At 39.1% G+C, this 22315-nt stretch overlaps 2 protein-coding genes across 4 annotated transcripts; both read right to left on the reverse strand.

The window, feature by feature from the left end:
* Nucleotides 1-1840: 1840 nt before the first annotated feature.
* Nucleotides 1841-14529, reverse strand: safb (scaffold attachment factor B). 2 transcript variants are annotated; one of them, XM_084416907.1, is made up of 21 exons: nucleotides 14217-14529; nucleotides 13709-13796; nucleotides 13212-13279; nucleotides 12875-13111; nucleotides 12374-12427; nucleotides 7209-7257; nucleotides 6010-6454; nucleotides 5610-5656; nucleotides 5438-5535; nucleotides 5203-5352; nucleotides 4828-4925; nucleotides 4710-4753; nucleotides 4536-4618; nucleotides 4303-4448; nucleotides 3923-4219; nucleotides 2819-2950; nucleotides 2685-2721; nucleotides 2501-2601; nucleotides 2349-2407; nucleotides 2210-2264; nucleotides 1841-2094 (listed from the first exon to the last, which is right to left on the reverse strand). In XM_084416907.1, the coding sequence occupies exons 1-21, from the start codon at nucleotides 14367-14369 to the stop codon at nucleotides 1974-1976; spliced, it is 2562 nt and encodes an 853-aa protein (XP_084273033.1). In that variant the 5' UTR covers nucleotides 14370-14529; the 3' UTR covers nucleotides 1841-1973. The 2 variants fall into 2 exon arrangements, with proteins under 2 accessions (XP_084273033.1, XP_084273034.1); XM_084416908.1 differs by having other exon boundaries at nucleotides 7209-7254; nucleotides 14217-14523.
* A 461-nt stretch (nucleotides 14530-14990) lies between these two features.
* Nucleotides 14991-21094, reverse strand: malt2 (MALT paracaspase 2). 2 transcript variants are annotated; one of them, XM_084416995.1, is made up of 17 exons: nucleotides 20963-21094; nucleotides 19407-19561; nucleotides 19146-19312; nucleotides 18912-19042; nucleotides 18682-18832; nucleotides 18309-18496; nucleotides 18082-18178; nucleotides 17951-17995; nucleotides 17827-17868; nucleotides 17540-17743; nucleotides 17252-17429; nucleotides 17089-17163; nucleotides 16885-17012; nucleotides 16370-16519; nucleotides 16097-16254; nucleotides 15751-15888; nucleotides 14991-15646 (listed from the first exon to the last, which is right to left on the reverse strand). In XM_084416995.1, exons 2-17 carry the CDS (start codon nucleotides 19541-19543, stop codon nucleotides 15215-15217), a joined length of 2421 nt encoding a protein of 806 aa, XP_084273121.1. In that variant the 5' UTR covers nucleotides 19544-19561; nucleotides 20963-21094; the 3' UTR covers nucleotides 14991-15214. The 2 variants fall into 2 exon arrangements, with proteins under 2 accessions (XP_084273121.1, XP_084273122.1); XM_084416996.1 differs by having other exon boundaries at nucleotides 20798-21013.
* Nucleotides 21095-22315: the final 1221 nt, after the last annotated feature.

Raw genomic sequence — 22315 nt, forward strand, 5'->3', positions numbered from 1 at the left:
ACTAGGCATATACAGACTTGTTGATCTGTTTTGAAGGAGGACCACAATTTAAATTCAGTTTCTGAAGTATAACAGGAATTTTAATGAGGTTTGCTCAGGGAAACATGGGAAACAATGACATGTTGGGTCCCCCACATCCATGTTCTTCCAAGACTTTAAAAAAAGGATTTTTCTTTTTCTTTTGGGAAACTTCCATAAATCTCACTGTATAGTTGACTGCGGGGGAGAACAGAAATTCTCATGGGTGTGTGGTATAGCAATTGAAATTCCAGATCTGCTCAGGTTTTGTTCCAAATGGCTTGGTCCACACGTCAACGTATTTGCAGAAGAGAACAGGTGCCAGTTCAAACAGCAAAACATTGTTCAGACATGAAGCAATGGACAGTATTATTAGGAATGAGGACAACCAGCAGTTCTAGGATATTGGTCTTGGTAGACAGCATTCATTTATCAAGAATTTATTGGCACATTTCAGCAGTATGATATATAATGAGAGTTTTATGACCCCCAGACATTTCTAGGAATGCTGACTCCACCTACAAAACCTTCAGCCTGGATGTGATTGGCCACCAATGCACGACCTGATCTAAGTTAGTGACATCATTCAAGATGCCTCCCCAGAAGGCAACCATTTAGGCATAGGTTACTTTAGGACATTGTGGAACTGATACACCGCCCACCAACTTCACCTCCCAGGATGTCGTCTGTTACCAAAGGATCTCCTGAGTTCCTTTGAACTGTATCATTTATCTTTATTGACAGCTAATTACTCTACTACAAGAGGTAATCATATGTAATGACCATTACAATTATGAATTCCCACCCTCAACCAAAAGTTGCACTGCAGTGGTTTGTTTCAAAGTATTAAACAACGTCCCACATTACCATGGCTAATTTCAAGCTAGCAAAGCACAATATCCCCTGTGGAGTCAGTTTGTTATCATAATGATTAACTGAAAACAGATTCAGGAGTGAGTTCAGAGCCTCAAATTTAGGACAACGTCGCCCCCTAACTTATAAATTAAATTCTGAGAACAACTATAAGGAACTTCAACATGGGTTCAGAAAAGATAAAATATTCAGGAAATGGTTTTCCCTAAGCCAAAAGGTTTAGTGAGGAAATTGAGGGTTATTATTAGATATATAAGTAATCTAATACTCCAGACTTGCACAATGTGACTGTTGATCTTCTGACATTTAAAAGCATGTAACAAGTGCATTTATTTTTGACCGTTTATTAGATTAAAAGCCACAGTCCTCCTACGACATGGAAGTCACGCTCTGAATAATCAAGATGTATTGAGCAATTGGCTGGAGGTCATAATGGTAATGCCATCCGTTTGCTTAATTTAGAGTTAGAGTATGCCAAAATAACATCTCAATCTGTAACCAAGACTATAGAGATGCCACATATTATTAGCTGTGTTTGCTAAGGGAACCATCATCACCATAACATTAACCCCAAGTACTAAAATGAACCTGTTCAGATTGGATGACTGCAACACACGAGCATAGTTTCTTCAGAAAATGTAAAAATCTACTTGCATTCTCACAAGCATTCTTCAATTCCTCCAATTTTGCTTAGACTAAGAGCGCCACCTAGTGGAAACAGAATTCTAGCGTGTACATCATAGAAAAATGAGAGTACCACCTTTGTGTAAAGAAAACTTCACTATTTTATTGAAACATCAAAAACAATTGAACAACAATTTCTTGGTTTTAAAGACAGGTACCATTTTAGCAAAACGTTCCTGAGCATTCAACAAGTGAAAAACAGAAAAGCCTAAAATCTAAAGATGTGGAATGGAGGGGAGGACAAAAAAAAAAAAAAAAAAAAAACCTTTACACAATTATCTGTTTGTCTTTACACCATCAAAATAAAAGTGGACTTAAAAATACAATTACAAAGCACGATTGGCAATGTACAAGCTGCAAAGTTTCTTTTCACATAACAGATACACAAGGGGTTTAAGTTAATAGCGTCGACCAAAGGCTCCGCCACCCTGTATACCACTACCCTGAATCATCTGATTCGGTCGATTTAAGGCTCCAGAGAGTGACTGGGACGTCCCTGTCTGCATGTATCCACCTCGGCTATGGAGTAGAGTAGACAAATATTAGTTTCATGTGCAACAAAAGACATTTCCCATGATACTCTATTTACACAGTTATGTCTAGCCATGACAAACAAAAGCCTAAACCTTGATACCTTGCCATTCCACCTCGTGCCATGTGACCCTGTCCCGGAACACCTCGGTCTGCTCCTAAAAAGAAACGTAGTAAGTTAGAAGAGAGGATAACATGCAACTTCTTTTGAACATAATAGAAAAATATAATAGTAGACATACCTTGCCAGTTTCTGTCCCCGTCCATTTTACGCCCAGGCTCCCAGTCCCTGTTGTCACGACTTCAAACAAGAAGCAGAGCAAAACAACTGAGTGAAGAGAATTTGCCATTTAATGAGGCGGCACATCTGACTAGATGAGACAAAAAGACCTACCTGCCTGGCACCGGCCTCATAGGATTCATTCCACGCTTGTCGTAGCCACCACCCCAGTTGTCACGACTGTCCCTGCCATGTCTTTCCCGATCTGAAAAGTGCTGTAAATTGAGAAAGGAGGATAAGATGTTTTCCAATACCCGAGGATCAAATCTAATGAAGGACTGTGAAGGGCTTTTCTTACCTGGTTGTCTCCTGACATACCACCTCGGTTGTCTCTCCTGTTTATAAGGGGGAGGTAAATCATTACGATATAGTAGCAAAATCTATAGACAAATATCTAGGCATTTGGCTGCTGTTAGACAGAGCTGGCATTACCTGTCCATAATATCATCCTGATAGCGGCTGCGGTCTCTGTGGTCAAAGTCTTGGTAGCGGTCTTGACGTCCAAAATCCGACCGTCCATAGCGATCATCCATTGTCACTCTCTTCATCTGCCAGTCATCTTTTCTGTATATTTGGAAAAGGAAAAAAAATTTAATTATAATACCGACACGCTGCATCCCACAGTTTAGGGCTGCACGATATCAAAATATCGCAAATGTATATACTGTGATATGCATATCGTAATGGTTTATGATAACAGAATAATTTTAATACTTCAACAGATTATGAAAAGTCAAATTTTTAGGTTGACGCAGAGAGCAGAGAATAGACTGGGCACATGACTGTTCCATGTGTGACATGTGTAATGTTATTAGGCGCAATAAGCGACGCCTAATTTCAGTTCTCTTCCGCAGCTTATATGACCAAATACACACAAAATTATGTCAAAATGCCCATCTTGGCGAGTACTCACGTCAACGCAGTCAATTGTGTCTTGAGTGGACTAAACAGTTGAGAAAGAAAGAGCGCGTCACAATATATTGGTTCCAGAAGTGACAGCAGCCTAATAAACCTGCTTCTGTGTGTGTGCTTAATGTTAATCAAACAATAACAGACAAAGAGAAAATAACTGAATAACTTCTATGGCTTTAATAAGAATCAGTGTATATTTCACTCATACACTGAAAACTAAGCAGTGTTTTTATTTTTAAATTTGATTAATCAATTTCTGTTGTTAAATAAACCTAACATAAACCCTAAACCTCCTGGTTTAAACTGACGTTAAAATGACACTTACTTTTTATGTAATGCTACAGTAAAACACTGTTTACTTTCAAAAGTTGAAGGGATGCTGAAATAGAATGTGAAACGCATGTTATATCATGTTCAGTTTTTAATTTTACATATATTTTAAACTCTTAGCATTATCGAATTTAACGAGTTATCACATATCTCTTCAATATGGTGCAGCCCTACCAGTCAAAGCTGACAAATCAAGGTGCTCCTGCTGCGTGAACTTACCCAAGTAATCAAGTAGAGTTGCAAGTGGGTGTGGAAACCTTGCAAAACTGTTCGGCAACCCTACTTTATGCATACCTGCCATCCATGTCGTAAGGCCTCTTGACGGGACGTCGGTCCTGTTCAAAGCGTAGCTGATCCTGTTGCCGTCTCAGCTCCTCCCTCTCCCGATGAATGCGTTCCTGCTCGCGCCGCCGCTCATACTCAATTCGGAGACGTTCACGCTCCAGGAACTCGCGCTCCCTGCGGTCGGCATCCAGCCGCTGTTTCTCCACCTCCAGAAAGTTGCGCTTCCTCAGCAATCTCTCCCTCTCCTCCCGCTCCCGAAAGAGGCGGATGCGTTCGCGTTCCGAACGGCTGTCGCGGTCTCGCTCGCTGCATCGTAAATAAACACCAATTGGAAAATTGCTAGATTGATTTTTAGATCAAGGGCCAAAGGATAGAAGCATCAAATTTACCCAGAGTGCCTGCGTCTCTCCACCTCTCTAATCTCTCGTTCCCTCTGCCTCTGACGCTCTCTCTCTCTCTGCTCCTTAATTTGGTCAAATGACAAAATGTCCTTCCTATCCTTGCTAGAGGATTTACGGTCACGACTCTTAGTGCTCTGAAACAAAGATTGGTGTGTCATTTGAAAGTTTCCAGAACCACACAAAGTAATCTGAATCAAAATGGTTAAAACCACAAAACATACTCGTTCTTTGCTTTTTGTCTTCACGCTGATGACTGGCTCTCCTTTTGACTTGTCCATCACTACAGTCCTCTCTCCTCCTTGTTCTGTAACAGCAAGATTGAACCATTAAGATTTGGATACCCTTGCATATTACTGAAGGTAGTTACAAATGTGAACGCAAGCTAATCTTGTTACCTTTTCCATCAGAGTTTTCAGACTTCTCATCCTTGTTCTCAGATCTGTAAGGATGAAACCGTTAGTTATTTGGCATGCAGAGATGTCTGTAAATAAATACAATTGATTTACAACTTACTTCTCTGTCTTCGAGTCTGAGGAGTGTCTTCTGTCACTGCCAGGCTTTTTGGCATCGCTTTTTTCAGCAGGCTTCTTTCCAGCAGGCTCGTTCTTGGCCTAAATACAGATACAGATCAATCAATTAGCTTTGACTCCACACCTCACGTCAATACTGTTGCCAGCCACCCAATTCTGATGCAAAAGAGTTTAGAAATAAGGGCACTTGCACACTAGACAAAACTTTTGGAAGAAAATCCACGTTAGGGAGTGAAAATAAAATGGGAATACAATAAATCAGATGTCCAAAAGCAGAAATCGTCATTGGTGAACACTCGCAGTTATCTCTGGCGAACTCTAGTATGTTAGCACCCAAATAATAAACAAAATCACATACCCTTTCAACTGAAATCATCCGGCCATGCAGTTCGGTTCTGTGCAGATGGCTGATGCACGTTGTGGCCTCCTCAGTAGAGCACATCGTAACAAACCCATAGCAGCGAGCGCCTGGGCTTCGGGCGTTTGTTACTACTTTCGCGCCAACAACCTGCAAGTAGAAGCAAACATGGATCAAGACACCCTCAAACCTAAGAACAACATTTCCAATGTGTAGTTTTCTGTAACATGCAGACCTTGCCATATTTGCTGAACAGATTCTTTAGATCTGTCGCTCTTGTGGTTGAAGAGAGTCCACTGACCCAGAGGTTCCTTCCGCTAGCAGCAGCACTACCTGATGAGGCGCAAGATCAATTTACAATGTCCAGAAACAATTTCTTGGTCAATAGTGCTTCATTGCACACCCACCTTTATCATCTTTTGACTCAGGCTTGGTTGATGTATCCTCATCACCGCTAGAGAAAAAGAAAATAGTATTATGAGAAATTGAATGGGCAAAATGAACGGGATCACCAGTGTTGATTAACAAATACCCACCTAGTGAAAATACACAACCATAGTCAATGAACAAAGATTTGGATATTACAACTTGAATAGTCACGTGAAGCCCAATTACGTTAAACATACCTTGGACTAAGATGGCAAACCAAATTTCTGGTACATTACTTTTTGAAGGTAGAAAAAAAAAAGACAAAATGGTTGACGAAATGCGCAGTCGTTTACACCTCCCAAGAGAACCCATACTTGTTAACAAAGGAGCCAATGAAACAGAGAAAGCCATTGTTCTAGTAGACAGAAAACAACAAACCTCTTTTTCTGATCATCACCACCCTGTACAGAGGACTCTTTGACTTCTGAAGACTCAGCAGGTTCAGTCTTCTTGCATTCCTCGTCCGCTTCTCCTTTAGACGCCATTTCCGAATCAACTGCGCTTTCGATATCGCGCAGACATGTTTCGCTAGCATTAGCAGCCTGAGTGGAAGTGCTCTCAGAGTCCACCAAATTGTCCTGAACGTTTTCTTGGTCCTTGCTTGTTGAATCGACTTCACTTTGCTTTGATGCGTCAACGTCCATTTCGCAGGCTGGCGATTCTGCTTCCAAATTGGCGGCCTCCTCTGCGTTAGCAAGGTCGTGCACATTGTCTTCCTCTTTGTGAGAATCCCAGACTGAAGATTTCTCGTCTTCAGTCGGCTCTTCAGCGAAGTCTTCCTTAAGCGGCTCTGATATACAAGACCCGGCTACTTTCTCACTTTCTACGGATTTAACAGGAATAGAATGGCACAGAGTTTAATCACTTCTGAGACATTGCAATGTTATCGTGGAACTGGAATAGGACGTGGCCCTCTGGTTTCTCATACACAAGCAAAGGCAAGCTACCCTATGAAGAGACTGGAAAAACCAAAGCAAGAACAAGCAACAAGCTTCCAGACAACAGGCCATTTCTTTTCAGTTCACCTGCACCCTGAAGCTGAGGGCGCACTGTTGACTAGGGAAAGCCACAAGACCTCCACCACAACCGAGTGTCCATCGTCGACTTTAGTACTTGAAGTGTCCATGATAAGGAAGAAGCAGCTTGTGCTGTCTTTACAGGAAATTTGTTTCTTTTCAAACAAGCAAATGGTCCATTAGTGAAATCTCCAATTAACAAACTGAGTCCTACAGTGATTTTGCTTCAGCATGATCCAGTTCTTCTTGTCTTCTCTTCGTTGTCTTCTTTAAGCAACCTAGAAACACTAAATTGCATCTGCAACAACCATTTAAACCAACCAATGTACTGACTGAAACAGATTACTGACTCTCTGCATATCTGTGCCATACAAAAGAGCATTTGAGTGACTATAACGTCGTTCTAAATTAATACTAATGCCCAGTGTCAGCAATGCAGAAAGCCAGTAATCAACTTTGGATTTCCAGTCTCTTTTTCCTGAATAACCTGATACATTTACACTAAAGGACCTTAAGGCTTCACCCTGCAATTAAGAGCAATTCCAGAACCCTATACAGTACCTTTTTCGCTTTTGGTGTCCTCGCATCCAGGCTCTCCATCATCCTCCTGCTAAAGACAGAAAATGAGTGAAGATGGACAAAAGAAATCCAACCATGGGCGTAATTTGCAGGTATTGACTTTTTGCCTGGGTCAATATTGACCCCACCACTTTTTGAAACATCTCGCAGCACAGATGTATCTAATACAAAGTTGATAGTCCAGTTGATTAACAATTTGTTTGTTCATGTTAAATAAGAGGCGATCTGGCACTGAAATGTGTTGTTTTTGAAATCATGCAGAGTGTTCAATGATGGAAGGCAACTGGACGCTGTGATCAATGATGGAAGGCAACTGGACGCTGTGATCAATGATGGAAGGCAACAGTGTTCTCTTGGTGCTCGTGCAGTCTTCACATTAGGGCTGCACGATTATGACAAATCACACGACGTACCAGTAACGTGATTTATTGGTATTTTACTTTTATTTTGACTTACTAATTAATTTACAACGTAACGGCGTTGCATGCTCGTAGTTTCTTTTGCACTTTATATACAGTGAAGCGATATACAGCGTGCTGCCGCCGCATTCGCATGTGCAATTGAAGAGTGCGCGCTACAAGCACAGTATAACGGCTAGCAGGACAGGAAAGTCCAGTTTTCTAAGGTGAGAGACTTTTTATTTCAGCGTACACTTACGTCACTGGTAGTTCCTATTGTGCTGGGTTCTCCGTAGTAGTCGTGATAGCCTATTCTTTTGTAATCACGGCTTTGAACGATTACGTAATCGTGGCATCCGTAAAGGTGGGCATACACTGTACAATTTTCGTCCAATTTTGAGCCGAATTCTGACTTGTGCGACTCTTTTTTGTGTCAGGCTGATTTTCAGCTTTGTCATGCGTCGTTTGTCGTGCAGTGTACAGGGGAAACGAGAGACGATAAACCTCTCCCGACCGGCAATCTGATGTCAGAAATTTTGGCCGCTCCTCGTGAGGGTATCGCACAGCTTGAAGCAGAGCTACGAACGATTGCCCTAAACTCAGTGTTTTTCCCTCACTGCGCCTGTGCGAAAACAGAAGTTTAACCATTTCATCTTTAATGCAGCAAGAAAGAAAACGAAAAGAGGGAGATCTAGCTATCAGACTGGCTGCAAATTATTGTTGCTTACCTATAGTTCGTGTTGCAAAATGGATAAACCATATTACCCCAGTCTTCCAAGCCACCTGTGATGTAGCTACACGTGCCTCTTATTAATTTGTTAAACAATGTTCATGTTAAACAAGCTGTTTTTTTAAATAAAGCCGATTTAATTTTCATTGATGACTGATTATTGCAGTGTTCAGACATATTATAGACTGTTAATAATTTGAATTATAGGCATATAATTTATTGTAATCAACCTAAATGGTTTTAGACAATTTTCAATGAGGAGTAAGCTTCTATGTAATCTTCGCAGGATGTTGGTTATGCAGTGATGCGCTATGAAATTATTACATGGCAAATTAATTAGGCTATAATAGCCTATCAATTTAATAATAAAAGTAGGCCTTCCCTAATAATAATACAATAACACTAATAATAATGTAATACATACATTGGAAATGCTAAATACTCTTGATATTGATAGCTGATGCTTGTTTTGATGATATATCTGGATACACGATATCATGGTCTATTGGCGCAACCCGGCATGGGGGTTTATTGCGCATATTTCACACGTATAGTGGGAGCAGTCAAGTCGCAGCTCGACATTCGGACCGCATAGCGTGAGCACATAAAATGTGAGCTTTGGCTTTATATCGCATGCGATCTACTCGTTCAGTGTGAGTAGGTAACCTTGTTGAAATCCCAGTGTATACCCGCCTTAATCGCAATTAGAAATTCGATTAATTGTGCAGCCCTACTTCACATAGACGAGCGCTTCAATCAATCGCTCAACGCTGTTGTGGAGACTATTCGTTCCGGTGAAATCACAAAAAAAAATGCACACAACTTTGTCCCTGCTCTTGATATACAATCACTGATGAACGTCAACAAAAATTCTACCACCAGGCCATTAGGACACAAATATTTATTCACTAAATAAATACTCTTGTAGACTAACACCAATGTATTACAGTAGATGTAAGGATGAAACAGAATTTTCATTTCAGTGCATCCCTAAATTGAAGTGCTCTATTTTCATACCATGAAAAAAAAAAAAAACTGCTTTACATGAAAATGTGATCTGTAAAATCATTGTGCATCACAGATAGACTTGAGTCATATATTGCTGAAAAGGTCTTAACTAGCAGAGTACAACAAGCACATTTGTTTCAGTTAGCCAAGTATGGTACTATACCAAGTATTTGTATGAAAAAAGGCAGATGACGCACGTGTAAACAATATACAGCTTTTGTACTAGCCATGTTTTGTAACTTAACAAAACATCAGTAAACCATAGTAGATCACATTTCTTTCTTTTTTTCTTTTTTTAGAGCAGGTAGTCTCAAACGAGCCCAAACACAACATAAGACAATGCGTCGATCACAGTGACATGCTGCTTGGCTGAAGCTATAGGACTTCCAGGACCTGATCGCATCACGATCATGATGCAGTGTTTTCCTACGTCATTTGAAAGTTCAACCGATGGAAACTGGTGGGTGGGTATAGTGGGTAGGCACAAAAGATCTGCTTGATCGCTCGGATAGAAAGGTCTTGATTTACCATGCGCCATAGAATAGAAGCGCACAGCTGAAACAGCGCAGGAAGATCACTCATCCATCCACCAGGATCTTATCGTTTATTCTATGAACTTTTTTGTGGCGTTTACTCAAGTAGTTCTTATGTTCAGTAAAATCACTTGTTTGGAGGGTTTTTTGGACCCGTGGCTAATTATGATTAGAAATAAATAGCTAGCCTATCTAATAGGGGTGGGGGAAAACGTTGTTTTTTTTTTATAACGTAATATTGATGGAACGCAAAAGGCAGAACTCTAAAGCGGACGTGCAGTGCGCGGACAGTCTGTGGCGTGCACATAAGAGACGCATGATGGCTGAGTGCCAAATTCGAACGGCACCCTCTTCGTTAAAAGCTAACGTATGGAAAATTGGCGATTTCATTGTTACCTATTTAGTATTTTTTGTATGAGAGCTGCTTTCTGTATTGTTTAGTTTTCACATCAATATTCTGTAAACCGATCTGTACAGTATGTATCAGTGCAATGCCAGTCACAAAAAGTTACATTTTGACTGTGCTCTCTGTAGATGTTCATTCACTTTTTTTGTATAAGCCGTTTTTGATTGTGGTATACAGCAAACATTTTAAGTCATAACTCTTTATTATTTAGTTGTGTATAAGAGCGGCTTTGCATGTTACTAATTATTCAGAATATGCTAAGTCCACAAGCATTATGTTTGTATTCTTTATGGGTCATCATAAATACTTTGCTTTAAAAGTATCAAGTAGTCACACACACACAAAAAAAGATGCATCGATAATCGTTACCCTCTGAATCGTAATCGAATCGAATCGTGAGGAGCCTAGAGATTCCCACCCCTACTATCTAATACAGTGAATGGCTTGAAGACATTAAGGCCTAGTTTACACTGCAGGTCTTGATGCCCAATTCTGATTTGTTGCCTATATCCGATTTTTTGACCGTCCGTTTACGCGTTCTTTCAACTGTGACCAATATCCGATTCATGCGTTTACACTTGCCATACTATCTGAAACATAGCGCATGCTTAAAGGGGGTTCTTGCACAGATGGACGAATGCGAAATATGCTTGATGCTAGCTTTGCGATATATGTGAAGTTTGCCAAACATCACCATGATTTTGAGGCGGAGGACGACGAAAAGGGCCATCATTGAAGCCTGCGCATATGCTTCAGTTATTGTGTGCGAGAGAGATCTCAGGACTGGTGAGAGGATATTGTGTTTAAATATTGGCTTTAACGAGGAGCAGTGGGTCTGAAATTTTAGGATGAGCAAGCCAACCTTTGATATGTTGATATATGATATCTCTCGTCATTAAACTGTGGAGACGTCGCCTAATGCCTCAGAAAATCCGATCTGCCTGTTTACATGACAATCACATTGGCACATCTGATTTATTTCCACATATGAACTAGGCCTGAAACCGATCTCTAAATATCCAAATGCATGCCGTTTTTTTCCTGTTTACACGGTCATAGAACACATCCGATCTGTGTCACATATGAGCCAATAAAAAATAAAAATAACTATGAATTGGGTCACATTTCAGTGTAAACAAGGCCAGATACATTTAGGGTGGGTTGAACCAATAAGGATTAAATTAAGCACAGTTTAAAGCTAATCTAGGATTTGTTGATCTGGGCTTTATTTTAAATTGATTTGTGAACTGGTGTTGCACCAGTTCATTTTAAACACAGATTAACAAATTGGGGATTAGAATTCCGTCATGATGGATTCGCCATTGTAATTAAACAGTAACAATGTTTATATTCCATTTCCTTCTTTGAACACCAGAAACTCTCTCTGATGATAATAGCCCTTGCCAATAAAGGAAATAAACTTGTAGAATGTCAGCTGTCTTAAAGGAGAACTCCGGTCAATTTTAACATTAAGCTCATTTTTTTGTAAATTTGGAGTGCTGTCAGTACAGAGAACAACGACAAAAATCGGTGTTGCCTACACCGTGTTATCCTCTTTTTAAAATTTGCACCCTGTTGACTTCAACGGGGCAAGTTTTAAACCTGCTTTTAGCCTCTTAACATCCTTCATGTGTCATTACAAGTGCACCAGCCATGTGAGTGATTCCTTCAGAGTGAACACGGGTGCATCTGACTGCAGTAGATGTGAAAGATATCAATAAAAGTGACGTTAATTCAGCCAGCACACATACCTGTGTTTACATCCTGTTTTCGGTCGAAGTCCAGAGTAGTCGATTGTTGAGTTCACGCGCATAGGTTTAGTTACCTAAATTGATTGATCACTAATCACTTTTTTTTTCAGATTCACAAACTTTCAAGGACCCATGGGAACCCTGTGCGCACCTCAAAACTATGCACTCTAATGATGACCTTGCTTAATCAATCATCGATACGTTTTAATCAAAGAAACTATTAACGACAATTAATCAATCGTCGATTCATCGTTGGCATTCCTACGCTGAACCCAACGGGACAAACCCCCTCCCCCCCAAAATGTCAACTTCCTTGAATACCTGACACAGCACTTCCTGGTTTTCATCCATGTCTGCATCATTAGCCTTTATTTCCTGAAAGCCAAAGAAAGTATCACTCAATGTGCAATAAGAACTAGGGTTATTATTGTTAAACTATATAAAAAAAAATCTTAATTGAAAGAAAGCTGAAATAAAATAAAATATAAATATTAGTTGGAAGAACTAATAGAAAAACTAAACGAAAATTAGAAAATGCTGCCTTGGCAATAAACTGAAATAAGTTTAAGTTGAAGCACTAACATTATTAAAAGGAAAAAATAAAAAATAAACTTAAAAAAATAAGTTAAACCTAAATAGCAATATATTAAAAAAAAAGACAAAAGCACAATGAAATTACTAAATATTAAACAAATTAATATGAAGACTAACGATAAAACTAAAACAAAAGCTAGTGCAAAATATGAATAAAACAATAAAAAAACTAAAATTACACTGATGAGAACTGAGCTGCGGTATCATTAGCTAATATTAAAACCTCACCTCCTCCACTTCAGATTTACTCATAAGCGCTTCATCAGCATCCTCCGCATCGTAGTTATTTGCGGCATCCTCCCTCAGGCAGCCTGCGTTTTCTTCATTTGATAAAGTATCTAGGACCTCTTCGTCATATTCGTCTCCATCAGGCCCACCTCCATTGCCCATGTCGGCTTCATCCAGAACATTCATGTCCATGATATCCATATCATGAAGGCTATCTGGGATAGCATCTGGGTCCTCCTAAAGGAGGTAAAGGAAATTGTTAGTTTTGATAAACCTATGCAAAATAACTCAACCCAGTTCAGATCATATCCATCAACAACTTCATATTACAGAGCACCTGGCCGTCAACAGAGTCCTCCTCAAGGGTGCCATCTTCAGCCTCATCAGGTTCATCTTTGCTCTTTCCTATAGACAGAAACAAATACCATTTCAAACCAACTTAAAATCCCCATGAAATCAAAACTGACGGATATATCGGCCACCACATCGGAATCGGCTAACATATGTTAATTTTTATGATATAGGCCCGGTAAAAAAATGTGGCTGATATATTAAAGCCGATAAATAATGGATTATTTAATTCAGCTGAGACACTTCAGATGCGCACTGTTCACCATGATGGTTTAGAACTGCTTGAAATATGATTGGAATAACTCATGTAAGGCTACATAAAATTATAATTTTGGGTGAACTAATCCTTTAACTATCGTGAGATCAGTATTGTGTTTAGAACCGAATCATGACACGAGTGTATTGTAACACCCCTAATATTTAAATGAAAAACCTTAAAACACAGTATATCAGTACATCAACGAGAATACATCTCGCTTTTACCTTTTGGAGTTCGCCTAGGTGTTTTCTTAGGCGTTATCTCAAGGTGTACAACAATCTCATCTGGATTTCCACCCTCTTCTTCAATAGCCTGAAACGAAAGTAGGACACAGTCAAATACAAGAATGATTGCCATCCATTACCTATTGTTTACAGCGTCACACAAGAACTTATTTTTATTCTACACTGACAACCTATTGTATTCGCTGCATATTACGTAAGCCTCGCATTCAAAACATAATGCAAGGCCAATTCGATGTCTGAAACAGATAGACAGTCGTGCATAAAGAATTATATACATAAACTTATAGGGCGCGCATAACAAAAATCACAGTAACAATCCAAAACATCATTCATAACAATAAAACCAGAGTACGAATATAAACAGCACATGTAACGTTACTGCATAACGTTACACCCCAGTAACTCAGACCATGCAAAGCATGTTTATTCATATGTAGTATAGAGTTGATAAATGATGAGATATGGATATTTCTCGGGGTCCACTTGCCTTTTTGAGTCTCTCTGAAAGCAGGCTTTTATTGCCGCTGATGTCGAGATTTCGGCGCTTCAGCTCGGCCTTCAAATCGATCACTCTCAGCTCCGATAATTTACGAACCCCCGCCTCCATAGGCCCCACATCTGCTGTCGAAGAGTCTGACATGTTTTCGGGTTGTGAATATAATCGTGGAAATAGACCAATGAGTCTCTTTCTACCCCGCGAGCACTCACCGGATTGTAGATAGAACACGATATACAGCGTTTCTCACTCGAAGCAAAATGGCGCAGTCGACTACAGCCCTGCGCATGCGTCTGCCTTGGGAGTTTTTGGCGCATGCGCATAGACGTCATAATATTCGCGGGTCAGTTTGACAGGAGTTTGCCAGCGCGGGAATGTGAGATTTTTTTGCTGATATTATTTTGTAATTAATTCCAAGAAAGTTTTAGCTGATAAAATACACTCCAGGTGGCGATAGATAAAGAATATTGTAGGTGCGAGATCGGTTTTGGAACAGCTGAGAATTGTTGGGGGAAAAAAAACGATTTAATAGCCTAGTTATTTAATTTAATTAACTTTAGGCAGATATGATTGATACATAACAATCACACATGCAATATATAAATAAAAGGTAGGCTACTTGCACTTTTAGTGGGTAAAAAAAAACAAAAAACATTCTATTAGTAATTTGTATTGTATTCTATTGAAATTCAAGTGATAGATACATTACAATAATTTCCACAGACAGAATAATTTGTGGTGTACTTTAATGAAAAATCAAACAAATCCAAAATAAGATAATTTTTAATGCACTGGTAGATTTATCAACAAAACAATACTGCAAGCTGTAAGAGTACATCAACTTTCTCAGTTATATTACATTCTTAGGCTTCTGTAACATATGGTAGATAGAGTGGAAAAATTACACTTTAACATATTGTATACATATTATATACACAAACTGTAACAGTTTGTAATGCATCCGACGCACAGCCCTGACCACTTCCCTGCTAAATGGAATTTGGTAAGTTGCTAAATTTAAACGGAAGTTCCTCAGAAGAAGCGCTAGGCAAACTCTTGATGGCAGGAGGTTCTTCAGACTCAAGAAACTCTGGACTTATGGTTTCCTCAGGTTCATTCTTTAAACCAGTGTGTGTGGGTGAGTCCCTGGGTCCCTGACAGTAGGACCAGGATGGAGATGGAGATCCAACGTAGGAAAGGTTTGAGTCAGACAGGTTAGCTCTGAAGCTTTCACTGAAGGATGAAGACTCCATTATACTGGACATTTGCAGTTCAGTGGAGGAAGCAGGTGAGAGTCGTGGCTCGTGGAGGTTGAGTTTTGACACTAGAGGCTTGCCTACAGTGACCCTTTGCTCTTCCAAGACCTCTTCATCCAGATTAGCATACTTGTAGTGTAGACACACAGTAAATGAGAGCTCTTTCTGTGAGGGGAAAAGCAAGTAAGATATGCCTTATAATATGCATTCCATATAAGTAATACATTAGATATACTTTGCACATATTGTACAAACATGAGACACTATACCTTCAGCCTTTGCAGGGCACTAATACGAGTAAAGAGCCGAGGTTCCTCCAAAGGCAGTAGATCATCTAGGTTCAGTACTAAGCTGCCAGCCTCACGTAGACTCTCCTGATTGCTGTGCTTCAGGTCTATTTCGGGTCCCTGAAATGATATCAGTCGAAACTGAATACAAAACAATGCGTCTTGGGCTATGTTTTTGACAATCTACCAAAGATACACAAGTTGAAGTGGGGCATGAAAAGGTTATGAATCTAATTCACAGGAAATCAATTAATGATAAATCTTTTATGTTATTTTCTCATGAATAAATCAATAAATGATTTGCAGATCTACAAGAATGTCAGTTTACCTCTGTAAAGTCAGAGAGCTGAGCAGAGCATGACAAAATGTCTTTAGGAGTCTCCAATATCCGAGTGTAGATTATCATTATATTTGAGAACTCTGCAGCGAAACCGAGCTGTACCTTGACACCACATTTAAACTGAAGACAGCGGCTCTGTGGGATGACTGGAACCATTTACACAAAATCATTATGTTTCAATATTTTCTGCATTTTATTTATAGCCATTGTACTTTGCATAAGATTATAAACTAAAAGGTTTTTATTATGAACAGGTCCCACCATGCGCGATGGCCCACTGCAAGTTCCGTGTTGACGCTGTGACTTGGCAAGTTGGAGCTTGAATGCTGTCCGTCAGGGCACGACGCTCTGAAAGATTACTGCGAAGTTCCAGAGCCTGCCGGCCACGAGTGATTTTACACCTTCCCATGTCTGCAGTGGACATAAACTCTGTAAAACTGTGCAGTCACACTTGACGTTCAAGAATTTAATCTAATAATTCTATCTGCTAGCTGCGTTTCCCAAAAGCATTGTGAACCAAGATGATCGTAGAGAACACTGGTGGTAATGGTCTTTACGATCAACTTGGGCTCTTTTGGGAAACGCAGCCCAGAGCAGTTCAAATGTGAACATTTCCAAAAATGACCAACACTATCAATTTGAGAGAAGTTTATGATGTAGATGTGGCTTAAAAGTATTTGCACATTTTGTAACATCTTGTCTGAAAAGTAATTCAAACAAAACACTGATACCAACAATGAATTGTGGATAACTAGGGAACATCTTTAACCCCAAACCTTCTGCTACTTTGTCAAGCAGGACCGTGACCTTCTCTGGCTCCATCAGTCTCTTCTTAAGAAAGCTCATGAAGATTCCATTAGAGAGATCGTCTTTATTTACTTCAAATGCTTCGGCATCAACACACCTGAATCCAGAATGCGAAGATTGCAATCACAATTTCTAGACATCAATAAAATTACATGTCATTGCATTAGACTCACGTTGCATAGCCAAACACTATGTTTGCGGTCACTCTCAAGGGGCCAGGTTGTGGGATGCTCTCATCATTTGGGTTTCTGTATGAACAACACAACTGCAGTCAGGTTCGAGTAATATTTTAAGTACAATCATTCAGAAATAATAAACTTATGAATCAAACCACACCGTTTCCGACACATGTCCAAAAGAAAAACGTTAAGTCCCGTCTGGCGCTCTTGCATGCGCTGCAACACGTCCTGCACCCAGAGACAGTGCTTGAAGGTATAAGAGGCTGGAGCATCGATGGGTACCATGAAACTGTTTCCATAGTTCTCATAGCCATGACCAGCAAAGTACAACAGCCCTTGAAATGGCAGACAGAGATGAGATGATCCAAACATATACAATAAACAATCAGGATTGGCGTAACATTCTACAGCTGCATAAATCCAACTGACGCAACAAGGAACTAACCATAAACACCTCGATCCAACAGCAGCAGGAACTCAGTAACAGCACTATGCATCTCCTGACAGTTGAGGTCCAGCAGAGAGACGACTTTAAAGTCCAACTGGCGTAAAAGGTTTGTCAACTCATGCACATCTGCCATGGGAGCTCTCAGCTGCCGGTGATGCAGGTAGTTCATATTCCCCATAAGCAGTGCTACCTTGTCAGTGGCTATAAATTTGTGAAGTGACAAGATTGACATAGCAGATCCTATGAATACAAAAAATACCAAGAGTAATTTCCTTATCACTTACCACAACAATCACCCATTTGCCTTGGACCCGCATCAGAAGCACCTGTAAAACATAAGGTGCATGTGAGTGACAAGAAAGCATCAGTACATATGCTTAATCATACAATTATATAGATCATTCTTACCCACTTCAGTTGTTTCCCATGATACATCAGAAGAAGAACCAGGACCTGAGGGAAAATAGGCCATGCTATGAAAAACAAATCATTTATATTTAAAGGAATGATTATGGATCATGTTGTCTCAAGCTCCTTACCGATGTTTACTTGGACCTGATCGCTCCACATTTCATGATAGAGGTTGTAAACCCTGCAAGTATATGTACCTCTGTCCGCTGTGGTAATGCATGGAATCTGTGGACAAGCCCATGTAGATGTCCAATTAAGTACACTGTACACCAAACTTTGGCATAACCCTTTGCATTTTCTAATAAATGATTCTACACGTTCAACTGTGATACTTAAAATTCAACTTAATGAGTACCTTTAAGAAGCTTCTAGTACACTTTGGCATTGGAAGTTTGTTAAGGAACCACTGGAACTGTGGAGGTGGGTTGGCCTGAGCAACACATTCGAGATAGAGAGTGTCTCCCTCCACCAACATTTGAGGCCTGGGTTGCTGAGTAATATACAACCCACTAGTTGAAGAAGGGAAGTAGCTACCGCTGGCACCTGCAGATAATAATATTGAATAATTCGTTACATTTATATAGCGCTTTTCTAGGTACTCAAAGCGCTTTACATGGAAGGGGGGATATCCACCTGGATGATAGTCTGATTGACACAATGTATCAGTGTTGAAGGAAGTTTGATTCCTTCAAGTCTGAAGTAAGTTTTAAGGTGAAATATTCACACACCTGCACTTGCGCCTCCAGGCCTCAGTAGACGTACATTGACCCAGCTGGAGAAGACGTACTTGTCCCCAGAACTTACACGGCAGATGTAATGGCCCTGTTGAGATGGACTTACAGGATTCAGGACCAGCTCTGGGCCACTGCCTCCTGGCATCTACCGAGAACATAAATAATCAGACTAAGGATGACATTTCAAATCAGTAGGCTTAGTTACAGAATGTAGTGCAGCAGACCTCATCTTTGCCCCTGAACCACTGGTAGGTGAGCTCCACAGGTCCAACTGCTCTGCAGCTCAGAACCACGGTACTTCCCTCTGCTACCCGCTGACTCTGTGGCTGCAGTGTGATGTTAATAGGCTCCATCACTACCCAAAAACACAAATAACACCTGGGTGATATGACCCACCCCTTCGGGTTACCACCTTGAATTAGATTAGATTAGATGTGTCCTTATGTATATTTAGCTACCATGTGTAGTAATAAATCCAACAGCCTCTCTGTGCTCAATTTTCTTCAGGCATTGAAGCAGGAAAGCCAAAGAACACCGTCTATCTGCGAGGAGGGCAAGCAGGTATCGGCCAGGACTGCCATGTGGACTTAATACTTTGATTGAGCAGTCAGTCAGCTCTTTGTCACTGCAAAGAAGGAGATTCTGTAATTGTGAATCGGTCATAACCGTGCACAGTATCGGCTAGTTATTCCACACAATTTAGCCTATAACAAACTTACCTATAGCAGAATTGGGGCTGCTCAGCCACTGCCTTTGCCAGCTGTTTCCAACCACACTCTAGATTGTCTAGCATGTAACCAAGTCTGTTTAGCTCTGTCTCATTCAGGCTTTCTACACCCAAATTCTTGTCCTCCATAATTTGATCAATGATTATCTGAGAAATAAATGACAAGAGGTTTATTTAAATTTAAATTCCTAAAATTGTATTGTGTTATGCGAATGTTATGTGCCTTTTAACCCACATAACAAATATCAAAACCAAATTAAAAAAATTTACACCACACACTGGTAGTTTTTGGGGGGCTTAAAGTCCAAAAATGTGTAGGTGCACTTGATCCAGTAATACTAACACTTTCTCTTCTATTCTTAAAAAATAATAATAATAATTACATGTACTGCGTTAGATTAAACTGAGAAGGGTCATAGCACTTGCATATTGTTGTCCTACTGTTAGTTTAACTGCTTCTATTGTTCTCATTTGTAAGTCGCTTTGGATAAAAGCGTCTGCTAAATGAATAAATGTAAATGTAGGTGCATGGTGTAACTGTCCAAAAAGAAAAATTCCCATTTAAAGACTGCAATTCTTAAAATAAAATAAAAACACTCGTTATGGGCCTATTGCATTATGCATAATATTTTATTTTGAGCTGAGTAATTATGTTTTAAAATATTACTAATATTTGAAAAGCTTTTGACCACCAAATTGAAAGGTGGTGTGATATAATAATAATAACAACAACAACAACAACAACAGTAAATTAACTGAAAACTAGTTCAAATCTTAAAACTTCTTGCTTGCTTGCTTACGTTGCTTGACATTCTTAAAGTAATTAAATCTAAATTTTGTAGACAATACTACACGTTTTTCAAAAATGCATTAACTCAACATGAATATACATTTACATAGCCTAATGTTTTAATCTCGATTTGCGAACAACTTCTCTTTTTTTATCAGCCCTGAAATCCTTATTTGTCGTTGTTCCAAATATAGGCATAGGGTCTATCATTATTATTATTATTTTTAAATCATATTAACACCGTAATCACAAACAGAAGAAATCTCAATATATATTTTATGTAAACGTTCTTTGTTCCTGTACGTTAATAAAACAGTGAAAACCAATCAACATAGCTATGAAAATACGGAACCAAATGTAGGCTATACTTTTTTTATTTCACGACACAGCTGGCAATGCGCCAAGAAATGTAAGTTTAAATAACCAATCGTAAAGGCAATTAATAAAATAAAATTAGCTCTATGATATCATTGCAATGCATGAGCAAAGCTCCAAAAAGATTATATCTTTCTTTTAGTAGATTTCATTTCATTTGAAACCGAAAGGCTCTTAAATTTAATCTTAACAGGCAAAGAAAAGTAGGCTATATTTACCTGTTATACGGTAATTTAATCTCCAGGAAGTGAGTTTATACCGGGCTCGTAAAACGCAGATTGTAAAGTGACCGAGGCACAAATACTTATAATTAAAGACCTCACTGAATTCACTCTTGATTTACCAATAAAGTCAATCGGTCTCTAAATATCCGTTTAACTTACCTGAATGTGATTTACTGCGACTAATACTTATCAGGATCCGCAAATCAATATGGTAAACATCCGCAGCAGTTCTGTCTTTTTCAGTCAGTAGTTCCTCTTTCTAACATGTATTTGCATGCACACCCCCACCATGCGCAGCAATAGCTTTTTACTTTCACCTTCTCTCGACCTATAGCAGCAAGACATCATGACAAGTCACTCCTGCTGAAGAAGAGGTGCAACCCTGACATATTATTACCTCACATAACCTAGATAGATAGACAGACAGATAGATAGATACATTATAATTATTAGATAGATTATAATTAAATAGATAGATAGATACATTATAATTATAGATAGACAAATAGACAGATAGATAGACATACAGATAGATGATTGATAGACAGATGGATGAAAAATAGATAGACATAAAGACATATACAGGCGAACAGATAGACAGACAGATGATAAATAGACAGATAGATGATACATACAGATGAATAGATAGTCAGACAGAGATTGATGATGGATACAGACAAATAGACGGATGATAGATAGATTGATAGACAGACAGATGGATGATAGATGGACAGGCAGATATAGATGAAAGATGGACAGGCAGATATAGATGAAAGATGGACAGAAAGACAGACAGGGATGGGCAGTATTTCAGATACATGTATTTAAAATACGTATTTTAAATACAAAATACTAGCCTTTGGAAAAAATCAAATGTAATTTGTATTTGAATGCATTTAAGATGAGTATTTTTGTATTTTCAAAATACATAAAATACTTTTTGCCAGTCAACCTCTTTATCGGGGTACTGATTTTGTGCATCAACTAGTTCATACATTCACTAGCTCAACATTGGATCAGCGATCAGCGAAGGTGAGAATGTTATGATCAATTCTACTTGTTGATTAAAGTTAAAATAGTGCATTATTCACTTCAGTTAACATGAAAGAATAAAAGAAAGAATAGTTGATTTTTATCAACTAGCTTGTCAAATGTGTTTAAAGCATTACTGCATGTTAGGGCTGGGTGATATGACACTACATATCATAGCGATGATATAAAGTTTGAATTGATGGAACTTTTTCTAAATCTTTTACATAGATGGGCCTATTTGTAAGCAAATATCCGTGCAGCTTTTAGTGGGCAGGAATTATTGGAACGTTGGAGTGGAAAAAGAAGCACTGATGAATGATACACCACAAAAATCTTCAGCTTTTAGTTTTATTGTACTTAAAAAATAATAATCAAAAAGGGGTAAAAAGTGTCAGATGTTAATTCTAATTTTAAATTTTAGATACACTTTCTAATTTTAATAAACTTATAGAAACAAATAAACTTTACATAAAATAAACA

The sequence above is a fragment of the Rutilus rutilus genome (assembly GCF_951802725.1).
Source record: "Rutilus rutilus genome assembly, chromosome: 8".
Lineage (NCBI taxonomy): Eukaryota > Metazoa > Chordata > Actinopteri > Cypriniformes > Leuciscidae > Rutilus > Rutilus rutilus.

Coding starts and splice junctions, on each gene's coding strand:
- safb (XM_084416907.1), bottom strand. CDS start 14,369: ATGTCAGACTCTTCGACAGCAGATGTGGGGCCTATGGAGGCGGGGGTT. Junction 7,258..12,373: donor ACCAGGAAGTGCTGTGTCAG/GTATTCAAGGAA, acceptor TTCTGTCTTTAG/CAGGAGGATGATGGAGAGCC. Junction 2,408..2,500: donor ATGAGGCCGGTGCCAGGCAG/GTAGGTCTTTTT, acceptor TCTTGTTTGAAG/TCGTGACAACAGGGACTGGG.
- malt2 (XM_084416995.1), bottom strand. CDS start 19,543: ATGGAGGACAAGAATTTGGGTGTAGAAAGCCTGAATGAGACAGAGCTA. Junction 17,869..17,950: donor ATGGGAAACAACTGAAGTGG/GTAAGAATGATC, acceptor TATGTTTTACAG/GTGCTTCTGATGCGGGTCCA. Junction 17,430..17,539: donor GTTGGATCGAGGTGTTTATG/GTTAGTTCCTTG, acceptor TGCCATTTCAAG/GGCTGTTGTACTTTGCTGGT.